This window comes from Uranotaenia lowii, chromosome 3 (genome assembly GCF_029784155.1).
Source record: "Uranotaenia lowii strain MFRU-FL chromosome 3, ASM2978415v1, whole genome shotgun sequence".
In the NCBI taxonomy this organism is placed as follows: domain Eukaryota; kingdom Metazoa; phylum Arthropoda; class Insecta; order Diptera; family Culicidae; genus Uranotaenia; species Uranotaenia lowii.
The window spans coordinates 21,695,099-21,719,960 of record NC_073693.1 but is presented as its reverse complement, the minus strand read 5'-3'; the positions used below and the strand labels follow the sequence as shown (position 1 = coordinate 21,719,960).

The window sequence follows — 24,862 nt, the reverse complement described above, 5'->3', positions numbered from 1 at the left end:
ATAAATAATGAATAATTAATTTGGAGTTATTCATTTTAAAGTTGCGTTGTGAATTTTGATGATCGAAAAATAATCTTCAGATTATAAGTAGATAAAAATAACGAAAAAATGGTAGATAAAAAAATTGCAGAAATCAATTCAAGAAGCTCAATCGAAGGAAATTCAGACAATAAAAGGTGATTTCAAATCCAGTAGTAAGATAAAGATCAGATTCAGAGTGAATGTTAGAGATTATAATAATTTAAAAATAACAATGCAAATTTGTAATTTATTTTCCGACGTATCATTAATTCTATCGGTTTTATCATTGATCATTTTTCATACTCATTTTTTTATTTAAAAAGATTTGAATTGAGAATAACATGAATTTATTGTAATATTTAAAAACTACCGTCCCGTTATTGTGGTCAAAGTCCGTTTTCGCTTTGACAAAATAAAGTACGCACTCTTATAATTCGGGTTTTTTATCTTCTTGGAAAATTGTTTCGTCTTCTTATAAGTTAAAAAGAATTCAATTCTTTGCAAAAGCCGTTGGAAATAAAGGTTTCATTTTTTTTTTCATCCTTTTAGGGGCATGTGAATAAGGTGGTGAAAAAGCAAGTTTCCGTAGATATTTGTAACCCTCAAGCCAAAACCCCTCAAGAAAGTTTTTTTTAAAGAAAAATTACTTGAACTTGAAACACTTGAAAACTTGAAAAACTCTTCTTTATTATTATTATTATTATTATTATTATTATTGAATTAATTTATCATTTTATTATGATATTCACTTTAATCCAAAATAATCATTGATACGTTTGCATGTGTTTTCTTATTGAAGCTTTACATATGGAATCGTGGTTGTCTTTTCCAAATTTAAAAAAACAGTTATGGAATTTTACACTCAACCTCTACTACAGAAATGTAGTGATTTGGATGAAATTGTAAGGCTCTAAGATTTGATTTGATTATTTATTCCTTGAACGGTTGTTAAAGATCATTATTAGGGCCTTCTTGTGTCCATTCTAATCCATAATTAGGTCAAAAAGCTTTGTTTAATTGACCACCCAGGAGTTGACATGGCAGAATGAATTTGATTTAATATTTAGAGTTTCGTTAATCTTAAAACACTGTAAGTTATTAAAAAAAAATTTTTTTTTTAATAAACTTAAAAATAAAACAGAAATATTCCATGCAATAATTGAAAGAACAGTGGAAAATGAAGAACTTCCTGCTGCTGCTTGAAGCACAATTTATTACCCGTACGCGTACCTAAAGAGACGCACAGCCTGCCTACGGAAGAAAATCGAATAACCACGCGTTCCCTTCCAAAAAAAAGTTCATGAACCTTTTCGCTAAATGGTTCGTGAGCCAAAATCGCGGGGAAAAATTTTCATGTATGTTACGATTTCCACGAGCGAGACAGGATTCAAAATCCAAAAGAATCGTCTGCTGGTTGGACTGCCTCGCTCGTGTTTCCTATGGTTCGCGAACCTAAGGGATTTTTTTTCACAGCCTGCTCGCGCTTTGGCGAACCTTTACGGGTAAAAATCGTAGACGAGCGGGAATCGCCACTCGTGTACACGATTTTATTAGTCCTTGGTCGTGATCCGTATCAATCTCTGTTAATTTGTTTGGGAAACATAATCCTAGAAGAACGATTGTTTGTGTTTTAGCCAGTGGTAATTTTTCGCCGGAGGATTTTACCAGTTGAGTGGCAGCAAAAATAACTTAAATTTCATCGCTGTGATATAAGCCAATCATTTATAAGCGTAAGTTAGAAAAGTGGAATGGCTGAACTTCTTGGTGTTAATATTTTCATATTTATTCTAACAGGTAAAACACGGGTCTTAAAATGAGGGACAGCAGCGAAGGAAAACAGATCCGGACTTCAGCGAGAACGTGCACGGTTCCATTCTTCGCCATGCATAGGTAGTTCATTTTTTAAAACATAATTCGTTTGGAACTTAATGCGGATTTTTTTTTCCAGGAAACTCCAATCCACCAGAACAACAGCACCCAATCCGCTGAATCTGGATTCATGTACCAGCCAGGATCAACATGGATCAGGCATGAAACTGTGTCCCACCATCCATGAAAAGTGTTTGAAGTGCAGTGCAGTGTTACTTTTCAAATATCTTGATTTTTTAATAAATGTTTAAATAAAATAATTTTGGTTAAATTTGTTTATTTGAATAAATAAGATGAGAAATAGAAATTAAATTCCAGGTATATTTGATTTCAATGATGGAACCATTCATTACACTAGTTTTAATAATAAATCGTAATAATTCTGCTCTCTATTAACATTCATTGAAAATTCTGATAAAATAAATCATTTTTCTTCTGATAAAAAGTATTGGATTTTCTTTTAGTGCGAAAACACTAAAATTCCTAATAAACCTTATAGCCGGATTTTGTTCAGTGCAGGTGTTCGCACGAAAATTCGCTTGCACTGTGGCCGGTCGATGTTTTTTTCAACGTGTTTCAATGTGAAGCGGTTTTTCGCGCGAATTGGAAATTCGCTTCGCACTTCGCACCGCGCTCACTGTGAATTCGACCTAACACAACTGGTTTCGAACGAACAACGTGGTTTCCTATCGGTCTATTATGACGATTGACCTTGCTGGCTGGCAATCGTATACAACAGCGGGGCCTTTTGTTTTCGGCTGATGATGGTCTTCTGCGATGCCGCGCACAAAACTTTATCACTTTCGGGTATATCTGATAACAGAGTGCCCTAACGGAACACACATCCGGATGATCAGGGCAAAATTCTTCACACACTATGCTATTTACGGAACACTAGCAGGAGCAACGAAACACTACCGCTTGTGGCGAGTGATGTGGAACGAATGGAATCAGTGAATGGGAAAACGGTATTATTTACTATTTTGCTAGGTGAATGAGAAAATTGTAAAATCTACCTTTTTGCTAGGTGAATTGAAAAAAGGTAAAATTTACCTTTTTGCTAGGTGAATGAAAAAAAGGTAAAATTTACCTCGAAAGAGGGGTGGAAAAAATTCACCTCGCAAAAAGGTAAATTTTACCTTTTTTTTATTTTCCGTGTACATTAAAGAAGAAGAAGTTGTTTATTGATCTTTTTAGTAGCTTTGTAGTATGTATAAGAACCTGTATGAACGATAGTTTCTCCGATATTGACGATGGTTTGCATAGTACCGACCTGTGGCGTGAAGCAATCCACTGGTCATCGAATGCGGAGGCTACCTCGACACCCGGAACTGGCACATCGATGGCTGCAGGCAATCGAAATTGGCTGTCAGCAGCAAAACATTCCATGGGTTCGTGAGAATTGGATTTCGGCGGAGATTTGCGACCATCACTTCGATGAAGACAATCCTCTATGCCCTTCCGGAGGGTATCTTGAACCTTCACGATTTTGCAACAGGTAAAGTGTTTTCGTGTTATACTCTCAACATTTAATTTATTCTTTGATCTACTTTTAGTTCAGGGGAAGCCTTATCTGTAAAGTCATGCCGACTTTGCCTACAATTTTATCAGCTAAACGAAGTCACAGATTATACGAATTATATGAATCTACGTTGTCCTGAGTTGATCACTTTGAGGTCAATCAACAAACTAATTGCCTCGAGTGAAAACCTTCCCAAATTTATTTGTTTGGAGTGTGCTGCAAAACTTGATATACTACAATCAATTCTTCTATTTTTCGACCATTCATATAAATGTTTTGAATCTCTGGAAGCATCACGTAACTTGATGATTGTAGCAGAAGACCGACAAATAGAGCTGAGTGAAGTGGTGATCAAAGACGAAATTCCAGATGACGAAACAAACGACTATGATCTAGAAACAGGAATTGCAAGTGATGTAACGATCATCAAAGCCGAAGGTCTACCATCTGTAGAATCAAACCACGAAGACTCAGTTGAAAATAAACCAACAGAAACTGAATCGTTTAGCTGCTCGGAATGTCATAAATGCTTTTCAACAAAAGATAAACTGAAACGACACAGATGCCACAAACATTCAATCATCATCAGCGAAACATCAGCGAAACATCAGTGCGACATATGCAACAAATTGTTTTTATTCAAATTCGAATTGATTATGCATCAGAGAAAGCATACTGATGAACGCAATTTCGAATGCCAGCACTGTGATAAGAAGTTCATTTTTAAGAGTCATCTGGATGGTCATACTGCTATGCATCACATGGGCCAGAGTTTTGAATGCGATATATGCAGGGAATCGTTCAATACTGAAAAAAGATTAAAAAATCATCGTCGGACTCATTTGGACGCATTGCCTGAAGAAGAACGTATCAGCTTCGAATGTAATGAATGTGGAAAATTTTTTTGTACAAAATATGATATGAAAAGACATCAAGCTAATGCTCATATTAAAGAACGGAACTTTGAGTGTGATATTTGTCACAAAACATTCAAAACAAAAAGCGTGCTAAAAATCCATATCGAACGACATTCAGACGAGCGTAAGTTTGGTTGTAATTTGTGCGGCAAAGCGTTAAAAACGAAAAGCTCCTTGGGGGTGCACATCAAGAGACACACGAATGAACGCAAATTTGAATGCGAAGGTTGTGGGAAAAAGTTTAAAACAAAGGAATGTTTGGGAAATCATCATCGAGTAACATCATGCAGGCCCGTTTCAGCTTTTCAGCTATAGAAGTGGATAAGTCTTTCGTATTTGAAGAATTTAGAGTGTTTATTCTATTGACTGCTGATTAAAAACATAATACAAGATCTTAGCAATTCCGTTGGAAAGATTTCGATTCATTGGAAAGAAATTGTCCTGGCAAATACTTTGTTATTTTTCGGATAACTGATATAAGCGGATTTTTTGATTCACCAGTTATCCAGTAATATTTTTTTGGTGGAAATCCAGGCCAAAATTTACAGTGTAGTGTGTGTGTGTGCGTCAGCGCTCTCGTTCAACACTTTAATATAAAGTAATTGGCCATCAGAACCACAACGAAGAATTCTATTTTTTTTTTTTTTAGGTTTTATTTTTGACACTTTACCAGCATTATGGCATTCGTGTCTAGCTAATTAATTTTTACAATGTTTCGTAGATTTTACATTTCTTTAAACATTTTAAGAGTGATTTTTCATGCAAGTCTTCGTTTTTTAATATTTCATAAATTGTTCCATTTATGTTGTATTCATCTCGAGCTTCTTTGTACCCGTGGCAATCCGTCAAAATGTGCTGGACAGTAGTTCGTACACCGCAGAACTGGCATACTGGAGCAGGACTTCTTTCAAACAAGTAAGCGTGTGTCAGCCTAGTGTGCCCGATGCGTAATCTTGTGAGAACGCGCTGGTCGGAAGGACATTTTTGGTCTACGTATTTTGTTGGTGCATATTTATGTTGTCTTAGGAATGATTGGTTTAAACGCCATCGATGTTCCCAGGTCATCCATATGATAGCTTTTATGGATCGTACAGCGTCTTGAGCTGGAATTCTGGAGTCAACAGATGATGTGGAGCTGATGCGTGCAATATTTGCACATTTGTCTGCTTCTTCATTTCCGGGTATTCCGGCATGACCAGGCACCCAAGTAAAAGTTATGTTTTTATTCATTAAAAGATTCTCCAGTGACTGGATCCACGGATGTTTCGAATTTCCTTTTAGAAGTGCATCTAAACAGCTGGCTGAGTCGGTTAAAATCAGAGTGTTTTGATTTCTGTTCGCTTCTTGAGCAGCAACGTTCAAAGCATACGCTTCAGCAGAGAAAATGCTGCATTCACCTGGTAGAGCACGGCTGATTTTCCTTGGCGATGCGTAAATTCCAGCTCCTGACTTATTGGCATGTTTGGAACCGTCCGTGTAAATATGATCGTGGCCTAAATATCTATTGGCTATGAATTCGTTGAACTTCGGGAGTACAACGGATCGATGACTACCTGCTTTGATGCCCTTTCGTAGAGTTTTGTCAATTTTCGGCATTTGATCGTGCCATAAACGGTCAGATAGTCTTGCTACTGGATAGATGTTTGGTACAGCAGAGTTGGTGATTGACTGGAAAATCTGCCTAGATCTATCGATAACGGATGAACACCGATCGATACCTTTCTCAATTAATCGAATTCCTAATTGTGCCAGTCTCTGTGTTAGTAGAAGCCGAAATGGTAAGCAACCAGATTCAGCTAGTAAGGACTCAACAGGACTCGAGCGGAAAGCACCAGAAGATAGTCTTATAACTTCGTTGTAAACGGGAGAAAACATTTCATCCATGAGATCAATATTGCAACTAGTTAGACCAACCCCATACATAAGTTTGGAGGTAATCAATGAGTTGCCAACCTGAAGAAGAGTCTTTCGATGACTACGTTTCAGCTTGTATCCAAGTAATTTCAAAATCCTGATACGATTTGCACAGCTCTGCTTAACACCTGCAAAGTGCTGGCGAAATAGCAATTTGGAATCAAGTAGCACTCCCAGAATCTTTATTTTCCTTACTTGAGGTATAGGTTCATTATTAAGCTTAATAGGTGATATAATAGACTGGTTGGGTTGAGGGTTGATAACAGAATGAGTTTATTGAAACTATATAAGTCAATGGTTACTATTCCAACATCCCCCCTTAACCGTGACTATTGTATCCCAAGTGCTTGTCTTCCGGTTTCGAAAGTGGCCAATGGTAGAGATTTGGTCAACAGGTCCGCCGTTTGATGTTTGGATCTAATATGTTCCAGCTTGAGAGACTTGTCAGCAACTTTCTCGCGCACAAAATGATGTCGGATGTCTATATGTTTGCTTCGCTGTGAATATCCAACTTCATTTTCGGCAAGGCAGATGGTACTCTTGTTATCGCAGTAGATTGTCACCGGGTCTGAATCTCCAAACAGTTCTTTCCGCATTCCCTTCCACCAGATCGCTTCCTGTGTAGCAGCAGAAACCGCCATGTATTCCGCTTCGGTCGTTGACAACGCCACCGTGGTTTGTTTTCTACAGCTCCATGTTATCGGTCCGCCGGATTGGAGGAAAACGAAGCCGGTGATAGATCGTCTTGAATCAGGATCGTTTGCCCAGTCTGCATCGCTGTAGCCTAAGAACCTTCGATCAGCTTTCTTCGAATAGATCAGTTTCATTTCTTTCGTGTGCTTCAGGTACCTCAGGATACGTTTTGCAGCCGTCCAATGTGCTTTCCCTGGATTACTACTAAAGTGACTAACAGCATTCGTAGCATAAGCGATATCGGGTCGAGTACCTTGTACCAAAAACTGAAGACCTCCTACTAGTTCCCGGAAAGGTACGTTGCTCATGGCGTTCCGCTCTTCTTCGGTTTGTGGGCACATCTCCTTCGTGAGCTTCTGGTTGAAATCGGCAGGGGTAGTCGCAGTATTACAATCAACAACACCAAACCGATTAAGAAGATCGTCTATGTAATGCTCTTGATCTAGCATCACTTCGTCCGTGGTTCTGGTGACTCGGAATCCTAGGACCTTGGTCGCCAGACCCAAATCTTTCATCTGGAATTTGCTTTCCAGAGTCCTTTTCAATTCATCCACTCGTTGCTGGTTGTTTGAAAATATTAACAAGTCGTCCACATACACGGCTACAATCAGAATCGATTTATTTTCTATTTTGAAGTAGACGCAAGTGTCGTATTTGGATCGCTTCAGACCAGCTTTTCGCAGTTGCCCATCCAGCTTCTGGTTCCATACACGACTTGCCTGCTTCAAGCCGTATAATGCCTTCTTTAGTCGACACGATTGATTCGGATGAGCCTGATCTACAAAACCTTCGGGTTGCTCCATGTAGATCTCTTCCCCGTCGAGGTCACCTTGCAAGAACGCTGTTACTGCATCCATTTGATGTATTTTCAGGTCCAAGCGAGCAGCAGCAGCCATCAGATAACGAACGGTAGCGTAACGGACAACTGGGGAATAAGTTTCCGTGTAATCGACACCCTTGACTTGTGAAAAACCTTTGATCACGAGTCGAGCTTTGAAGCGTTCGAGTGACCCATCGGCATTCGTCTTCACTCGATAGACCCATTTGCACTTCAAGGCCTTCCTCCCGCTGGGCAAGTCCGCCAGCTCCCAAGTACCATTCAGGATTAGCGACTGGTATTCTGCTTTCATGGCCTCCTTCCACTGCAAACCATTAACGCTCGTCAGGGCTTCGTTCATCGTTTGGGGTTCTGTCAAAGTATCCTGAGAGGAGGGGGAAACCTTTTTAGGAAGAATACCTAATCCCATATGAAAATCTCGATACTTGCCTGGGAGTAAGCGCCCCCGCTCACTGCGCCTTACCAACAATTGTGGGTCCTCTGAGTGTGAGGGGAGCGCGGAAGCAGGCTGTTCTTCCTCGCTACCATCTTCAGCATCGCTGTACTCGGACCAATTCGATTCTTGATCATCACTCGATACTATATCGACCTTCACATCGGTAACTGGCGCTTGATCCACTTCGGAATCAATGACTAAGGTGACAGGATCCACTTCTGCTGAGGGCTCTTCATCGTGAACGGAAACACCTTCATGCAGGAAAATAACGTCGCGGCTCACTATCACGTTTCTTTTCTTTGGATGATAAACGCGATACGCCTTGGAATTTTCGCTGTATCCCATGAAGAGACACTTCTCCGATTTTGGGTCCCACTTCTTCCTTTTTTCGTCTGGAACTCGTACCATAACCTCCGAACCAAATACTCGGAGGTGGGCCAAATCCGGTTTCCTGCCAGTGAACTTTTCTTCGGGTGTTACCTTCAATTCCGACATCGGCGAACGATTGATGATGTAGGAAGCCGTAGCCACAGCTTCCGCCCAAAAACGTTTTTTCAATTTGGCGTCACACAGCATACTCCGAGCTCGTTCGACAATCGTTCTGTTCATCCGCTCGGCTAACCCGTTCTGCTGGGGAGTGTAAGGGACACTGGTTTCATGACGAATACCTGCTTGACGAAGAAACTCTTCCATGTTGCTATTGAGGTATTCTCTGCCATTGTCGGATCTGAGACACTTGATAGTCTCACCAGTTTGGTTTTCAGCATATGATTTGAAGTCTTTGAAAGCACCAAAAACTTCACTTTTCGATTTCAAAAAATAGATGAAAACCTTTCTGCTAGCGTCATCCACAAACGTGAGAAAATATCGGCATCCTCCGATCGATTTCGTCTCCATGGGGCCACACAAATCCGTATGAATCAATTCCAATACACAGTTTGCTCTTCTACCCTTCGATTTGAATGATTTGCGACTGTGTTTTCCTTCGATACATGGAACACACTTCAGTTGGGTGCTACTGTTGTAATTGATTCCTGTTGCCATTCCGGTTAGACGCTGCATGTTACCAACGGACAAATGACCTAACCGTCGGTGCCATAGTTCGAAATTATTCCGGGCTTGAACCAAATTCGCCGACTCGGTGCGTACCTTCAGCTTGTACAGACCGCCAGTTTCCTTTCCGATTGCAACGACCTCCTTTTCTGGACTCAATACTTTGCAGGACTCTTTATTGAAGACCACTTGGTACCCGTTTGAACAGATCTTGCTCACGGACATAAGGTTGATCGCCAACTCTGGAACACACAAAACATTGCTGATGGATAGTTCACATTTCTTACCATCGCAATCGGCGTCTAATTTGACAGATCCTTTCGCCACAACAGGAACAACGGAATTGTTTGCCACGTTGATACTGCCAGACATACTAGTGGCTTCTTGCATAACGTTCCTATTCCGGCAAAGATGAGTGGTGGCTCCAGAATCAAATATCCACTCTTCCGGTCTCGTACACGCCTCCACTGTGTTGTACGCAGCGAAGAATGCTGCATGTCCGCTTTGCTTTCCGTCTCGCCCCGATTTCGTGGATCTTTTCCTCTCACCCTGCTGCTTGCATTCGGACGAATAATGGCCCATTTTGTTGCAACGGTAACATTTTATCGACGATTTCTCACCGCCCTTCTGCGCTTTCGGGTTCGAATAAAATGCTTCTTCACTTGAGCCAGATTGTGAATCGCACACCTTCACATCTTGAAGAATCTTGGCTTTAACAATGTCCGCTGTCAGCTTGATGCCAGATGATTCCAGTCCAAGAATCATAGGTTCGTAGCGTTTTGGTAATCCCTTCATCAGCAAACTTGCGAGCCACGTGTCGTCGACTTTAAAACCAACCTCGGCCAATTGATGACTTGTGGTAAAAGCTCGTTGACATATTCCTGCGTCGATTTGCATATCACCTCTTCTTCTCGCTCCGCGCCAACCAATCGGATTGCCGTTAACTTTCGCAAAAGTCCGATTTTTCTGGTTGAGCCATCGTCCTCGTACGTGCTTCGAAGATTGTCCCATGCTTCCTTCGCCGTCTTCGCATCTCTGACCAATCCGTAGATACTCGGGTCGATGCTTAGACATATCGTGGCCAATGCTTGCTCGGAAACCTCGTCGCTCACCGCCGGATCTTCATCGTTTCTCGCTTTCACTGCGCACCAGGTCCGTTCCTTAATAAGGACCATCTTGGTCGCGAAAGCCCAAGAACTGTAGTTCTCCGAACCTCGTAGAATTTCCCGTATGGAAAGAGCCACAGAACTGCTTCCGGTCTTGATGTTTCTCGAATTTTCCATTTTCTTGAGAAAAATTTTCAACTTGTTTATTCTGCTAAGCAACCAACCGTTACTATGTAGCTTGCTGGGTCCACAACCTGATATAATAGACTGGTTGGGTTGAGGGTTGATAACAGAATGAGTTTATTGAAACTATATAAGTCAATGGTTACTATTCCAACAATAGGACGACTGCGCTTACGATGCTTAATGCCACAAATGTGTATCAGTTTTGATTTAGGAGCCGATATTGTGAAACCTACGTTTTTTGTCCACTTAATGACAGCGTTGACAGCTGCCCTCAATTGTTGGCGAATTTTATTCTTGTCTGTACCTTTTGCAATGAGAAGCACATCATCTGCATAAAGAAGGATTTCAATGTTCTCTGGAATGACGTCGAACAGCGGTTGCATGGCTACTAAAAACAGTGTTACTGTGCGTTCTGTTCCGGTGAGTACGGTACGGTAAACTCAACACGGATTCCTTTCTTCCGACAAAACTTATCGAAACCGAAAGCGCGATATTCCCCGCCGTTATCGCAGCGAACACGAGAAACACGATTTCCGAACTGTGCCTCGGCTGTTGCGACGTACTCTTCGAAGCACTTCAAAACATCGCTCTTGGCACAAATCATATAAACTTTCACGAACCGACTAAAGTCATCAATAAAACTCACGAAATAGCGTTCTCCGCTGTGACTTTCCGGAGTCACTGGTCCACATACATCGGTATGTATGAGTTCCAAAACTCGCGACGATCGCCTCCCGACGTGGCTTTTATCGAAGGGTTTGCGTGTTTGTTTACCCTTGATACACGGCTCGCAGAAAACATTTTCGCTTTCTTTCTCGCACACGACACTTTCCAATCCGTCAACCATACCGTTACGAACGAGAGCACTCAGATTTTTCTGGCTCAAGTGGCCATACCGCCGATGCCACAATTCATTGCACTGCCTTATTTCCCCACACGAATACAACGACGAACCTTTCGTCGCACCCATCGTCGAGTAGAACTCCAGCTCGTACAACAAATTGCTTCTTCTCCCAACAGCAACCACTTCTCCATCCCGAAAAATTTCCACTCTCCCACTCTTGAACACTACTGTCATACCCGCACTCTCCACTTTCCGAACCGAGAAGAGATTACACCGTGATTCGGGAACAAAGAGAACATCTCTCACGGTGCACTCTATCTCCTTCTTTCCAACTTTGGATTTCACTACTACAGTGCCCGAATATTTGGCCGTTACACTTTCCCCGCTCTTCACAACTGCTATTTCCATCGGGTTTTCCATTTCACTCAGCCTTACGAACAATTTACGATCGTTCACTATGTGCTCAGACGCACCAGAATCAACGAACCAGCGAACTCTTTTTGAGTCGCTTCCATCCATGGCGGCAAAACAAACTCCCTTGTTACCACCATCACCATGCGATAAATGCGCCATTGATTTCGGATAAGGCTTGAAATTTTTCTTCGTGTCATCTTTCTTCTCGGGACAATCAGATGCTTTATGCCCTTCTTTTTGGCATTTGAAACACTTAAATGATCTTTTCTTCCCTCTTTTGACACTACCCGAAAAAGCAGCTTGCTCTTGTTTCCCTCTCATTTCACTAGCACTCGAGCCTTTCTTCTTGATCTCTTCGTCCAGTAATCGGCACTTAGCAAATTCCAGCGTTAGCGTTTCTGCTGGAAGCGTCTCCAACGCCGTCACCACCGTCGAATATTCACTACCAAGGCTCAGCAACAAACCACACACAACATCTACATCTTCCATCACCGCTCCGACTCCGCGCAACTGGCGGACAAGCGATTCGTACCGGAGAAAATGTTGCTGGAGTGCTCCACCTTCGTAATTCAACTCCTTTAGTTGACGGTTAAGATGCATCCGCTTCGCAACACTTTTCCGCTCAAAGACTCGCGAAAGCGCATCCCAAATGGCTTTCGGCGATTCGTGTGCCTGGACATATTCAATTTGGCTATCACTAATGCGAGAGACAAGTAGGGACTTGCATTTTCTCTCTCTTTTCCGCATCTTCTCCAGCTTAACCTCTTTCTGTTGCCTTTCTTGGGCAGAATCCGAAGACTTAACCTCAATTTCTACTGCCCGTTCCGCAAACTCCCGGTTAACACAGTCAAGGAGCTCGTGCTCCTCCAATGCAACCATCATGCGGTATTTCCAGGAAGGGTAATTCGTGCCATCAAAAAGATGCACCCGGAGAATGTCTTTTTCGTCCTCCATTCCGCGCAATCGGAAATAACTCGCGTTTAACTACTTTCGAATCACTCGCGATTTACTGCGGCCCATAACCTAATGGGATTTGGTTTTTCGGATTCGATTATAGCCACGAGACGAAAACTTAACAGAGAAAATATAAAACACGTTTATTGCGTCAGCAGTTTTCGTAAAAGGTGAAGATACACATTAAGCGAGAAATACACAGAAGGTGTACTTAACTAACCACAGGGTTGCGTTACACTACAGTGGAATTGCTGTTACTCAATATTGATCCTTGAGGAACTCCATTTTCTGCTGTTCGCGAGCTTGAGAGCGATCCATTGGCAGATACCCTAAAGGTTCTGTTTTGTAGGTAACTACACAAAACATTTAATAGGCGACCTTTAATCTTCCATTTTTTCAGAGTTTCTAGAATGTGTACCCTGTTCGTTGTGTCAAATGCTTTGGAAATATCAAGTGAAACAAGTTCTATGTGTTTATTATTTAAAACTAGTTTATTAAAGGCCTTTTACTTTTACAAAGTTTCAATGTGCCGAGTGTATTCGTTTCACTAGGTTAGTAGGGAGGGGGGCCGTAATAGTCGCGGCGACTCAACAGTTAAAAAAAAAAAAAAAACTTTAAACAGGGGAAAAGGAAGGGATTTATAGGGGTTATTCTTAAATATCAGTTTTCCATTAGGGTCCGGTGGTGGCCTCCTGTAGCTGTGGTTTCGGTAGCTACGGTTGGTATCAGTTTCCGATCTTCTGGCCAGCCTTTAGGAATGTGTCGAACCCGTTGGATGAGAGGTGGTACTAATAAATAAACAAAACAGACATTAAATGAAGAACACACAAGGGGAGAGTTTACGTGGATAAGCGGACTAAACGACCAAGTCAGACAGCTTGAGATATTTGTAAATTGGGAACAAATATCCAAAATCTAAGTTTGCCAAAATGTCTCGAATTGGAACACCAGGTAGTCTACCTCGGGCCCTAAGGGTATCCAGTAGCCAAGCCCTCGTTTGACCATACCTTTCACACGTCCATACAACATGATCAATGTCGTGGTAGCCATCCCCACAAACGCAAACATTGGTTGCAGCGAGATTAATACGAAACAAGTGCGCGTCAAGCCAGCAGTGATTTGACATGAGCCGAGAAATCACGCGAATGAAGTCGCGACTCAAGTTAAAATGCTTAAACCATGCCTTCGTCGGAACCTTAGGGATAATCGTATGGAGCCAACGTCCCTTTGTGCCATTATCCCAGCTAGACTGCCAAGCGTTAATCGCTAAAGTGCGAGGTATTGAAAAGTATTCATTGTAAGTTATAATCCTCTCAAAGATTTCACCTTGTAACGCGCCCACCTTAGCCAATGAGTCCGCCTTCTCATTGCCTTGTATAAGACAATGAGACGGGATCCAAGCTAAGGTAATTCTATACGAATTTTCGATCAGAGCGCCCAATATCCCAGAAATTTCCTGCAAGAAATGGGAAGAGCGCTTCATCAGTTTCATCGATCGAATCGCCTCAACGGAGCTGAGACTATCCGAATAGATGAAATAGTGGTCTACGGGCAGTGTGCGAATGTGTTCCAAGGTGCAATAAATAGCGGCTAGCTCAGCAGTGTAAACGGAGCATGGCTCTCGAAGCTTGAACGAAGCTTCAAAGCCCTCATTATACACTGCGAAGCCAGTCGCGTTGTCGATTCTAGAACCATCAGTAAAGAACATTTTTATAGGATCAATTCCACGTACTTTTGAAGCAAAGATTGAAGGAATAATGTTGGGTCGGACGTGATCTGGTATTCCACGGATGTCAGCGGTCATGGACAGATCGAATCTTATCAAGGAACTGCTACTCGGGTAAAAGTGACTCGTGTCCGAATTTAATAAAGAAGGATTTATTTCTAATTGACTAAAAGTTTTATAATTATTTACATATTTTACTTGCGGATTAATATTCATAAGTCTCTCCAAATTTTCTATCACCAAAGGATTCATAGTTTCACTTCGAATTAGGAAACGTAGCGATAAATCGAAGAACCGATATTTCAACGGCATGACTCCCGCCAGTACTTCGAGACTCATCGTATGTGTCGACTGCATACAACCCATGGCAATACGCAAACAACGATGCTGTATTCGTTTTAGTTTGATCAAGTGAGTTTTCGCGGCGGACTCAAAGCAAAAGCTTCCGTATTCTATGACCGACAGTATCGTTGTTTGGTATAACCTGATGAGGTCCTGTGGATGAGCACCCCACCAGGTTCCAGTAATCGTTCGAAGAAAATTGATTATCTTTTGGCATTTTTGAGTCAAGTACCTAATATGTTTTCCCTAGAGGCATTTAGAGTCGAACCAGACACCCAAATATTTAAAACTAAGAGATTGAGTTAGAGTTCTACCCATCATAAGGAGCTCTATTTGAGGAGGGGAATGCTTCCTTGAAAAAACTACTAACTCGGTTTTACTAGGCGAAAACTCGATGCCTAGATTCCTGGCCCAATATGATAAATTATTAAGAGTTTCTTGTAACGGAGGTTTAATTTGGGTGCCTTTTTTACCTGTGATATGAACAACACAGTCATCCGCAAGCTGTCTTAGCGTGCAATTTTGTGCCATACAAGCATCGATTTCTCGGACATAAAAGTTGTATAGCAGGGGGCTTAAACATGAGCCTTGGGGTAGACCCATGTAACTAATTCGTTCAACTTTGGTTTCTCCATGGCTAAAATGCATGATTTTTTCAGACAACAGGTTATACAGAAAATTGTTCAAAATTGGTGAAAGTCCGCAAGAGTTAAGATTACTAGATAGCACTTCTATGGACACCGAATCGAATGCCCCTTTGATGTCCAGAAATACTGCCCCCATCTGCTCTTTTTGGGCAAACGCCAATTGAATGTCTGATGAAAGTAATGCTAGACAGTCGTTCGTACCCTTGCCCCTACGGAATCCAAATTGTGTACTTGACAACAGGTTGTTTGATTCAACCCATTTATCCAGCCGAAAGAGAATCATTTTTTCGAGCAATTTCCGGAGACACGAGAGCATTGCAATCGGCCTATACGAGTTGTAATCAGAAACTGGTTTTCCCGGTTTTTGGATGGCGATGACTTTCACTTGTCTCCAGTCATACGGAACAATGTTCAGCTCCAAACACTTATTGAATAAATTCAACAAGCGTTTCTTAGCGGTATCTGGCAGATTCTTCAACAAGTTGAATTTGATTCTGTCCAGTCCGGGAGCTGAATTGTTGCAAGACCAGAGCGCAAGTGAAAGTTCGACCATCGAGAATTGATCCTCCGTTTCGGAACTATTCTCTGTATCCCGATAGTGTTTCTGAGCTGGTGCTGCGTCCGGGCAGACCTTTTTCGCGAACTGTATCAGCCATCGACTTGAACTTTCTTCAGTTTCGTTCGAAGGAGTGTGATTTCGCATGTTTCGTGCCGTTCTCCAAAGCGTGTGCAAAGACGTTTCTCGAGATAACCCATCCACAAATCGCCGCCAGTACCCCCGTTTCTTGCCCCTGATCAAGTTCTTGAACTTGCGTTCCAAGGCCAAGTAACGTTGGAACTTCTCTGGCAATCCGGTTCTGCGAAACTCAACAAACGCCTTGCACTTTTCTCCTCGCGCGCGTGAGCAATCTCCATCCCACCACGGAGTGGGAGGCCGTTTCTGTATCGTCGAGCTTTCATTCCGTCTGACCTGTGCTCCGATTGCACAGTCCACAATTGTTCCAGAAATAAAACTGTACTCTGCCTCCGGAGACAGTTCGTCTGTTGAGTCGATGGCTTCAATGACATCCGATGCATACTTTTTCCAATCTATATTCCTTGTGAGGTCATAAGGAATATTGATTTCTTCGAGTGGACTACGACCACTGATGATAGAAATATTGATAGGCAAATGATCGCTTCCCTGAGGGTCTTGGATTACCTTCCACGTACAATCCAAACTCAGAGAGGAAGAAGCTAAAGAAAGGTCTAAAATACTATGCTGTGATTGGGATCCATTAATTCGAGTCACATCCCCATTGTTTAAGACAGTCATGTTGAAGTCGTCGCACAGCTCATAAATAATGTTAGCACGTTCATCATCACGTGAGCTACCCCAGCCCACGCCATGGGAGTTAAAATCTCCCAGAACTAGCCGGGGTTCTGGCAGAAGTGAAATAATATTCGCCAATTGGTTCCGGCTAACGCTTGAAGATGGCGGAATATAAACCGAGGCTAGACAAAGGTCTTGACCTTTTATTCTAGCTTGGCAACTAACGACTTCAATACCTGGAGATGGTTGTAGTGGAATACGATAGAAAGAGTGGCATTTCTTGATCCCCAAAAGAACGCCGCCCCCTCTTTGCCCATCACGATCCAGGCGAATTATGTTGTGGCTATGGAAGGGGAAATCTACGTTTGGAGAGAGCCAAGTTTCGCATAAGGCGAACACATCACAATTCAAATTGTGTACCAATATTTTAAATGGGTCTAATTTTGGTAAAATACTTCTGCAGTTCCATTGCAATACAGAAACAATTTCTCTCCCCTCATTGGATGAATTATCCATCGAAAGAAATTGCTTCTGCGATGAGGGTCATTGTGAGAGCTTTCTTTTTCAAGAATTCTCTCAAAAGGGGTACAAACATATTAACCATAGTCCTCCATCCTGCTGGTACACTGAAAAAGTCCAGGATGAACGCAACAATTTCCGAGAATTTCATCTTACCATCAGCCGAAAAGCTGGGAAAACCATTTGACGATGGATCAGATGCAGTTTCTCTGGGAATTGTTGCATTCCTGTTAGCTACTGATGGGCCTGAATTCTGAAGGAAAGCCTGGGGTTTTGACTTCCCAGAAAGTGGAGGAAAGTCCTTCGGGGACGGATTAAAACCCGGAGGACTTTGAATAGGAGGGTTAGAATTACTATTTCCACTCTGAGGATTTCTTTTAGTATTAAGTTTGCTGGCAGCTACTCTGGTTTGGGTTTTAGTGATGCGTTTCCTTTTTGGAGCCTGTGAAACATTATTTTTTGAAAATGGCTCAGTTGATGTTCCTTCACATGGATCCTCCCCTTCGGACTCATGGTCACTTAGAAGGTTAAACTGATTCTCTGAGACGATTGGCAAAGACTTCAGAACCATGTCTCTATAGGACATTTTTACACGATTTTTCAAAGAAGTCTTGATTTTTTCCCGGCGCGATATGTACTTCGGACACGCCGAGAGAGCATGAGATGCTTCCCCAGTGCAATATAAACACCTGTTTGCTGCTGGTGTTGTACACGAAGCTTCCTCATGCTTCTCCCCGCACTTAGAGCAGCGTGCCTGATTGCAGCAGTAGGCGGCCGTATGATCCAACTGCTTGCACTTCTGGCAGAACATGACCGAAGGCACATAAAGTCTCACAGGTAGACGAACCTTCCCGATCGCAACGTAATCAGGAAGTGCAGTGCCGGAAAAGGTAACCCGAAAAGAGTTCGACAGGGAAAACTTTCGTTTTTCCCCCTCGCCAAATGCTGATTTTAATTGTCGCGCGTCCAACACCTTGACCATTGGAAGAGCAGGATCCTTGAATCGGCCAACCCCTGATTCCATTAGGTCATCGACGGTCAAACCCTCTTCGGTTACCACTCCGTCGATTTCCACGTCACGAGCGGGAACGTAAACGCGGTACTCGATCGTAAATCTCTCGTCACAAGCAATGGCGTTTGCTTCCTTCAAGCTACCAACAACAACGCGCATTTTGTTCCGACTCATCGGCTGGTAGCTGACTACGGAAGAGTACGATCGGTCGAGGTCTCGGGAAATCGAAATGGTATTAAGAGGTTTTGATTTGGACCGGAAATAGACTACCCAGGGTCCCGTCGATTCATTTTGGTAAACCCGACGGCGAGGGGCAGATTTGGTCTCTTCATTATTACTTGAGGGAGAAGGGGTAACTTTCTGTAATTTTACAGGAGTACAGTCTAATTGTGGTGAGCTTGGGGTTGGTGAAGAAATCTCGTTATTTGAGGGGGAAGGGGTTTTGCCGAATATGAAGGGTTCCGGCGAAATAGATAATGCACAGGGTTGGTGAGAAGGAGAGGGAATATCTTCGGTATCTGATATATACATAGGTGTATACGGATGGTCCTCATTTCCGAGGACTAGTTTCTCGGAAACATTCCCTTCGGAAAGATCCTCTCGAAAGGGGGGATCCTTACCTGCCTCGCCGTCGTCATCCATTAACCAGTATCTTTCCGAATTAATGGGCTCAAGCGAAGAACAAAACCAGAGATTTGATTAGAAGATAATAAAAAGTAAAAAGTGAAAAGGTAAAAAATTAAATAAAATAAAATAAAAATAAAAACGAAATCAAAAAAGGAAGAACGAAGCGAAAAAAAAAAACAATAAAAAAAAACCGATTTTTTTATCGGAAAAATACTTTTTTAAACCCGCCGTGTGTCGGTCTGCTGTCCAACCAAAACGTGGTGCATGTATTGTTTCCCCTTGCTGGCTGCAAGTGTGAACAACTGCCCAGCCTATTGTCTTCTGTTGTGAGGACGATCACTGATTCAGCCAGTTGGAGTGATGAAAACTTTCACTCGTCACTGATTTCGATAACGCGAACAATCACTTTGTTACCTGGTAACGGCACTTCACTCCGGATTTGTCCGGTAACAGATTTAGATGGCAACGAAACTAATATATATAGAACTTGTTTCGCGATACACTAGCGGAAAAAACACTACCGTCTTCCTCGAGTGATGCGAGACGAATGAAGTTCTATGTGTTCTGAATCGTTAAACTTTAAGAGGTTTTCAAGCTGAGCCAGGTGGGTGTCGACTCCTTGACCGGCGCGGAACGCATGCTGGCGAGAAGAATTCTATTGTGTACATAATTTTGGTTCTGTAACGGTGTGTGTCAACGGTTCAAGCTTAATCTATACGCCAATAGCATTTAGGATTTTACCACAGACAACAGATACCCAGACTGACCACTGAAGGCTGATTTTGGCGCCCGTTCCGCAGCGCTATCGACAGGTTATCGTGAAACAAACGCGCACCTACAAGAAAGAAAAAATCTTACACAATCATCACGATCTTTAACACTGAGATACAGTAAATTAAGCAATTTCACATAAAACATAGAACATAAAAATTCGCACATTTTTCTCTCAGAACGCAAACTTGTATCTGAAGATTATTATTTTTAAAACTCAAGAAAAAAAAATCTTCCAAAGTTTGTTAATTTTCAATACAAATTCACACATTGAAAGACCTCTACAGCTAATATATTTCGCCTTTATTTTGCAATCTAGATGAGGTCCTAAAAATCCAGATTTTCTTCTTCGCGGTGTCTTGATTTTTGACAAATCCACCTGGCATCCCTGATCAGACAATGCGCGCAGGAAGCATGCAAGAAGAAGAATGTTGTTTATTGATCTTTCTTTTACGCATTGATTGTGGTTTCTACAAAATATAAGTTTAAGTCTTTAATTGGGGTGGGTGCTTAGCTCAATTGGCAAGCGCGTTTGGCTAGTAAGCCAGACTATCAGGGTTCGATTCCCACTACCCTCAACTTAGGTTAAGGAAATTTTGTGAGTCTTCGGACATAAAAGTAAACACATAACACATGTATTTGTAATACACACAGAACAAGAAGCAAGAATTGTAAACTCTAAGGAGTATAAAAATTGTAAACTCTCCGGAGTATAAAACGAATACCGCTGGTCAATATAGTCTCAGTAACTGGACCATTAACAGGAGCTTTGCCGATAAAGCAGTTCCGAGTCGTGCTAAAAATAGCATCGGCGACTAGAAAAGAAGAAGAAGAAGAAGAAGTCTTTAATTGATTCCAGTTTTTCGGAAAATGACGATGGTTTGCGTAGTACCGACCTGTGGCGTGGAGCGATTCAGTGGTCATCGAATGCGGAAGCTACCTCGACACCCGGAATTGGCCCATCGATGGCTGCAGGCAATTGAAATCGGCTGTCAGCAGCAAAACATTCCATGGGATCGTAAGAATTGGATTTCAGCGGAGATTTGCGACGACCACTTCGATGAAGACAATCCCCTATGCCCTTCCGGAGAGTATCTTGAACCTTCACGATTTCGCAACAGGTAAACTTTTTTCGTGTCTGGTAAAACCCTCGATTTACCCTTGATTTACTTTTAGTTCAGGGGATGCCTTATCTGTAAAGTCATGCCGATTTTGCTTACAATTTTATCAGCAAAATGAAGTGACAGATCACATGGATTATTATATGAAACTACGTTGTCCTGAGTTGATCACTTTGAGGTCAATCAACAAACTAATAGCCTCGAGTAAAAACTTTTCCAGATTTATTTGTTTGGAATGTGCTGCAAAACTTGACATACTACAATCGATTCTTCTATTTTTCGACCATTCTTATGAGTGTTTTGAATCTCTGGAAGCATCTCTCAACTTGATGAATCACGATAGCATCTTAAAATCTGAGATTGGAAACGGCTTCCCTGAAGACTCGATTCTAGAAGAAGGCCGACAATTGGAGCTAGAATCCAGAGAAGTGATAATCAAAGATGAAATTCCAGATGACGAAACAACCGACTTTAACCAGGGGATAGGATTTGCAAGTTATGTAACGATCATCAAAGCCCAAAGTCTACCATGTGTTGAATCTACTTCTAGTTTTACAAACACCGGAGATTTAGTTGAAAATAATCCAACAGCCACTGAATCGTTTAACTGCTCGGAATGTGGAAAATATTACTCAACAAAAGATAAACTTAAACGGCACAAATGGTACGCACATAAAACATCAGAGAAACCACGTCGAATGTGGATTTATGAATGTGAGTTATGCAGAAATGAGCATAGGAAGCTAGCCGACTTAGAAAGTCATATAAAAAAGGAACACAATGGAGAAGATTATCCTTATTTATCGTGCAAGGATTGCACGAAAACATTTTCCTGTCGAAAAAGTCTATTTCGTCACAGTTCATGCCACACAGAAATGAAACATCAATGCGATATATGCAATGAATTGTTTTGTTTTAGATACAGAATGCTTCTGCATCGTAGACAGCATACAAATCATACTGAACACGGCCTCCCTGAAGGCTCAATTGTAGACTCGAAAGACAGACAATCAGGGCTAGAAACCAGTGAATTAATGATCAAAGATGAGATTCCAGATGAAACAAACAACTTTGTTCAAAACGCAGAAATTGCAAGTGATGTAACGATCATCAAAACCGAAGGTTTACCATCTGTTAAATCTACATCTGTATTTAAAAACTACGGAAACACAGTTGAAAATAAACCAACAGTCAATGAATCGTTCAGCTGCTCTGAATGTTATAGATGTTTCCCAACAAAAGATAAACTTAAACGGCACAGATGGTACAAACATTCAACAACAAAGGCGCCCCGTCAGACGTTGATTTATGAATGTGAATTATGCAAAACTAAGCATATGAGGCTATCCGACTTGAACAGTCATATAAAGCAGGACCACACTGGAGAAGAGTATCCTTATTTGTCGTGCAAGGATTGTACGAAAACGTTTTCCTGCCAAATAAGTCTAGTTCGTCACAGCTCATGCCAAACAGACACAGGAAAACTTCCTTTCAAATGTCAGATCTGCGGGAAAGGCTTCGCAAGGAACGCAAATTTACGTTCCCATATAGTGCTGCATAATAACGAACGAAACTTTAAGTGTGATATTTGTCATGAAACATTCAACACTAAAGGCGTGTTGAAAATCCATCTCGAACGACACTCGGACGAGCGTAAGTTCGTTTGTAATTTGTGCGGCAAAGCCTTGAAATCGAAAAGCTCTTTGCTGGTGCACATCAAGAGACACACGAATGAACGCAAATTTGAATGCGAAGATTGTGGGAAAAAATACAAAACAAAGGATTGTGTGAAAAATCATCGCCGAATATCATGTAGGCCCGTCTCAGCTTTTCAGCTATAAAAGTCCACAGGAGTGTCTCATCGTAAGTCTTTCGACATTTAAAAATTTAAAGTGTTTGAAAATCGATGTAGAATATTCTTTTGGGGATTTGTAAATCTATTTAATTCCTAACAAATCACTTTGGAAAGATTTGAATTCATTAGAAAGAAACTTCCCTCGCTAATTTATCGATATTTTTCGCATACTCACTGAGCTGGGGTAAAGAGGAAAAAGTCGGTAGTCCAGTTAAGCGCGACGGGAAATATAACAGCCTTGCAGGTTGGAAATTTTTCATTTTTGTTTTTTTTTTATCATTTTCAACATTTTTGTAATTTTGTTATAACTTCGGCTCTTTTGATGATTATTTTTTTCAAACTTTTCATTTAATAGCTTTTATATTCGTTATTTTTTGTCTATTGTCATTTTTCTAAATTGGTTTTTTTTGTCAGTTTTTGTTATTTTTTTCATTTTCGTCATCTCTAACACATCTTTCAATTTTTGTCGTTTCCGAATTTTTTGTCATTTTTGCCTTTTTGTAAATTTTTGTCACGTTTATCATTTTTGTTTTTTGGATTATTCTTGTCATTGTTATTGTTTTGTAAATTTTTCTTATTGTGTCATAATTGCCATTTTTTCGTGTTATGGTACACGGAAAATAATAAAAAGGTAAAATTTACCGAGTTAGCAAAGGTGAACGCTCGTGAAAGGCAAAAAGGTAACTTCTACCTCTTCGAGGTGAAACTCACCTCACAGTGAGGTAAAATTTACCTGAATCGAGGTTGGAAAAAAGGTACAATTCACCGAGAAAAAAGGTGAATCCAAAAAAGGTAAATCTTACCTCGTAGCGAGGTGAAGTTCACCTGAATTGAGCTCAATAAAAAAGTATAATTCACCTAGAAAAATAGGTAAATCCAAATAAGATAAAACTTACCTCATAGCGAGGTGAAATTGACCTGGATTGAGCTTAACAGATCGGTACAATCATCTCGAACAAAAGAACTATTTGCCGAATCCGTTTATTGAGGTTAAGCTGTTTTGTCGTTCAGAAGGGAAGTTTTGTTTCGTGCCAAAAAATCGGAACAGAATGGTAAGTTTTTTCTTAGCTATTATTTAGTTGTGCTGGTTCTCATCATAATAATTTGCTTTTGTTTCAGATCGGCCCAGCTTCGAGGTGTATTCCACGTCATCCTCCAGATATCATTCCGGAAAAGCCGGACATGACTGGATAAGTCGCCATTATGGCGCGGAAGAACGAGAAGCCGAATTGCCACGAGCCTGGCGAGAAAAGGACTTACCTCAATAATTTTTAAACAAGGTGATATATTTAAAAAATAATATAATGAATTGTCCATATTTATTTATAAAATAAATATAAATTTTTCAATGAATTTTGTTTTCATTTTTATTGAAGAAACCAACCAAACCAACTAGCATTTACCATTCAAATCAGTGAATGGGAAAACGGTATTATTTACTATTTTGCTAGGTGAATGCGAAAAAGGTAAAATTTACCATTTTGCTAGGTGAATTGAAAAAAGGTATAATTTACCTTTTTGCTAGGTGAATGAAAAAAAGGTAAAATTTACCTCGAAAGAGGGGTGGAAAAAAATCACCTCGCAAAAAGGTAAATTTTACCTTTTTTTTATGTTCCGTGATTATTTAGTTGTGCTGGTTCTCATCATAATAATTTGCTTTTGTTTCAGATCGGCCCAGCTTTGAGGTGTATTCCACGTCATCCTCCAGATATCATTCCGGAAAAGCCGGACATGACTGGATAAGTCGCCATTATGGCGCGGAAGAACGAGAAGCCGAATTGCCACGAGCCTGACGAGAAAAGGACTTACCTCAATAATTTTTAAACAAGGTGATATATTTAAAAAATAATATAATGAATGGTCCATATTTATTTATAAAATAAATATAAATTTTTCAATGAATTTTGTTTTCATTTTTATTGAAGAAACCAACCATACCAACTAGCATTTACCATTCAAATCAGTGAATGGGAAAACGATATTATTTACTATTTTACTAGGTGAATGCGAAAAAGGTAAAATTTACCATTTTGCTAGGTGAATTGAAAAAAGGTATAATTTACCTTTTTGCTAGGTGAATGAAAAAAAGGTAAAATTTACCTCGAAAGAGGGGTGGAAAAAAATCACCACGCAAAAAGGTAAATTTTACCTTTTTTTTATTTT

General features: G+C 41.0%; 2 protein-coding genes and 1 long non-coding RNA gene across 7 annotated transcripts; all 3 read left to right on the top strand.

Annotated features, from left to right (window-relative positions):
• The first annotated feature begins 1,547 nt into the window (after positions 1–1,547).
• LOC129758275 (uncharacterized) lies at positions 1,548–2,130 on the top strand. The gene is made up of 3 exons (XR_008739934.1): positions 1,548–1,751; positions 1,816–1,911; positions 1,970–2,130. It is a non-coding gene; the product is annotated as an uncharacterized LOC129758275 (long non-coding RNA).
• Positions 2,131–2,441: 311 nt separating this feature from the next.
• LOC129758273 (zinc finger protein 558-like) lies at positions 2,442–4,742 on the top strand. Of its 2 annotated transcripts, XM_055755754.1 has the most exons (3): positions 2,442–2,858; positions 3,088–3,388; positions 3,447–4,742. In XM_055755754.1, the coding sequence occupies exons 2-3, from the start codon at positions 3,144–3,146 to the stop codon at positions 4,642–4,644; spliced, it is 1,443 nt and encodes a 480-aa protein (XP_055611729.1). In that variant the 5' UTR covers positions 2,442–2,858; positions 3,088–3,143; the 3' UTR covers positions 4,645–4,742. The 2 variants fall into 2 exon arrangements, with proteins under 2 accessions (XP_055611729.1, XP_055611730.1); XM_055755755.1 differs by lacking the exon at positions 2,442–2,858 and having other exon boundaries at positions 3,062–3,388.
• A 308-nt stretch (positions 4,743–5,050) lies between these two features.
• Positions 5,051–24,522, top strand: LOC129758265 (zinc finger and SCAN domain-containing protein 2-like). Of its 4 annotated transcripts, none has more exons than XM_055755742.1 (3): positions 5,051–5,244; positions 20,583–20,844; positions 20,900–22,903. In XM_055755742.1, the coding sequence occupies exons 2-3, from the start codon at positions 20,594–20,596 to the stop codon at positions 22,683–22,685; spliced, it is 2,037 nt and encodes a 678-aa protein (XP_055611717.1). In that variant the 5' UTR covers positions 5,051–5,244; positions 20,583–20,593; the 3' UTR covers positions 22,686–22,903. The 4 variants fall into 4 exon arrangements, with proteins under 4 accessions (XP_055611717.1, XP_055611716.1, XP_055611715.1 ...); XM_055755741.1 differs by lacking the exon at positions 5,051–5,244 and adding an exon at positions 24,368–24,522 and having other exon boundaries at positions 15,081–20,844; positions 20,900–22,707; XM_055755740.1 differs by lacking the exon at positions 5,051–5,244 and adding an exon at positions 23,819–23,975 and having other exon boundaries at positions 15,081–20,844; positions 20,900–22,707.
• Positions 24,523–24,862: the final 340 nt, after the last annotated feature.

What these genes read in the sequence shown, in the direction of transcription:
- LOC129758273 (XM_055755754.1), top strand. Translation starts at nt 3,144, where the DNA reads ATGGTTTGCATAGTACCGACCTGTGGCGTGAAGCAATCCACTGGTCAT. An exon ending in CCTTCACGATTTTGCAACAG is followed by an intron (nt 3,389 to 3,446) that starts GTAAAGTGTTTT and finishes ATCTACTTTTAG; the next exon opens with TTCAGGGGAAGCCTTATCTG.
- LOC129758265 (XM_055755741.1), top strand. Translation starts at nt 20,594, where the DNA reads ATGACGATGGTTTGCGTAGTACCGACCTGTGGCGTGGAGCGATTCAGT. An exon ending in CCTTCACGATTTCGCAACAG is followed by an intron (nt 20,845 to 20,899) that starts GTAAACTTTTTT and finishes ATTTACTTTTAG; the next exon opens with TTCAGGGGATGCCTTATCTG.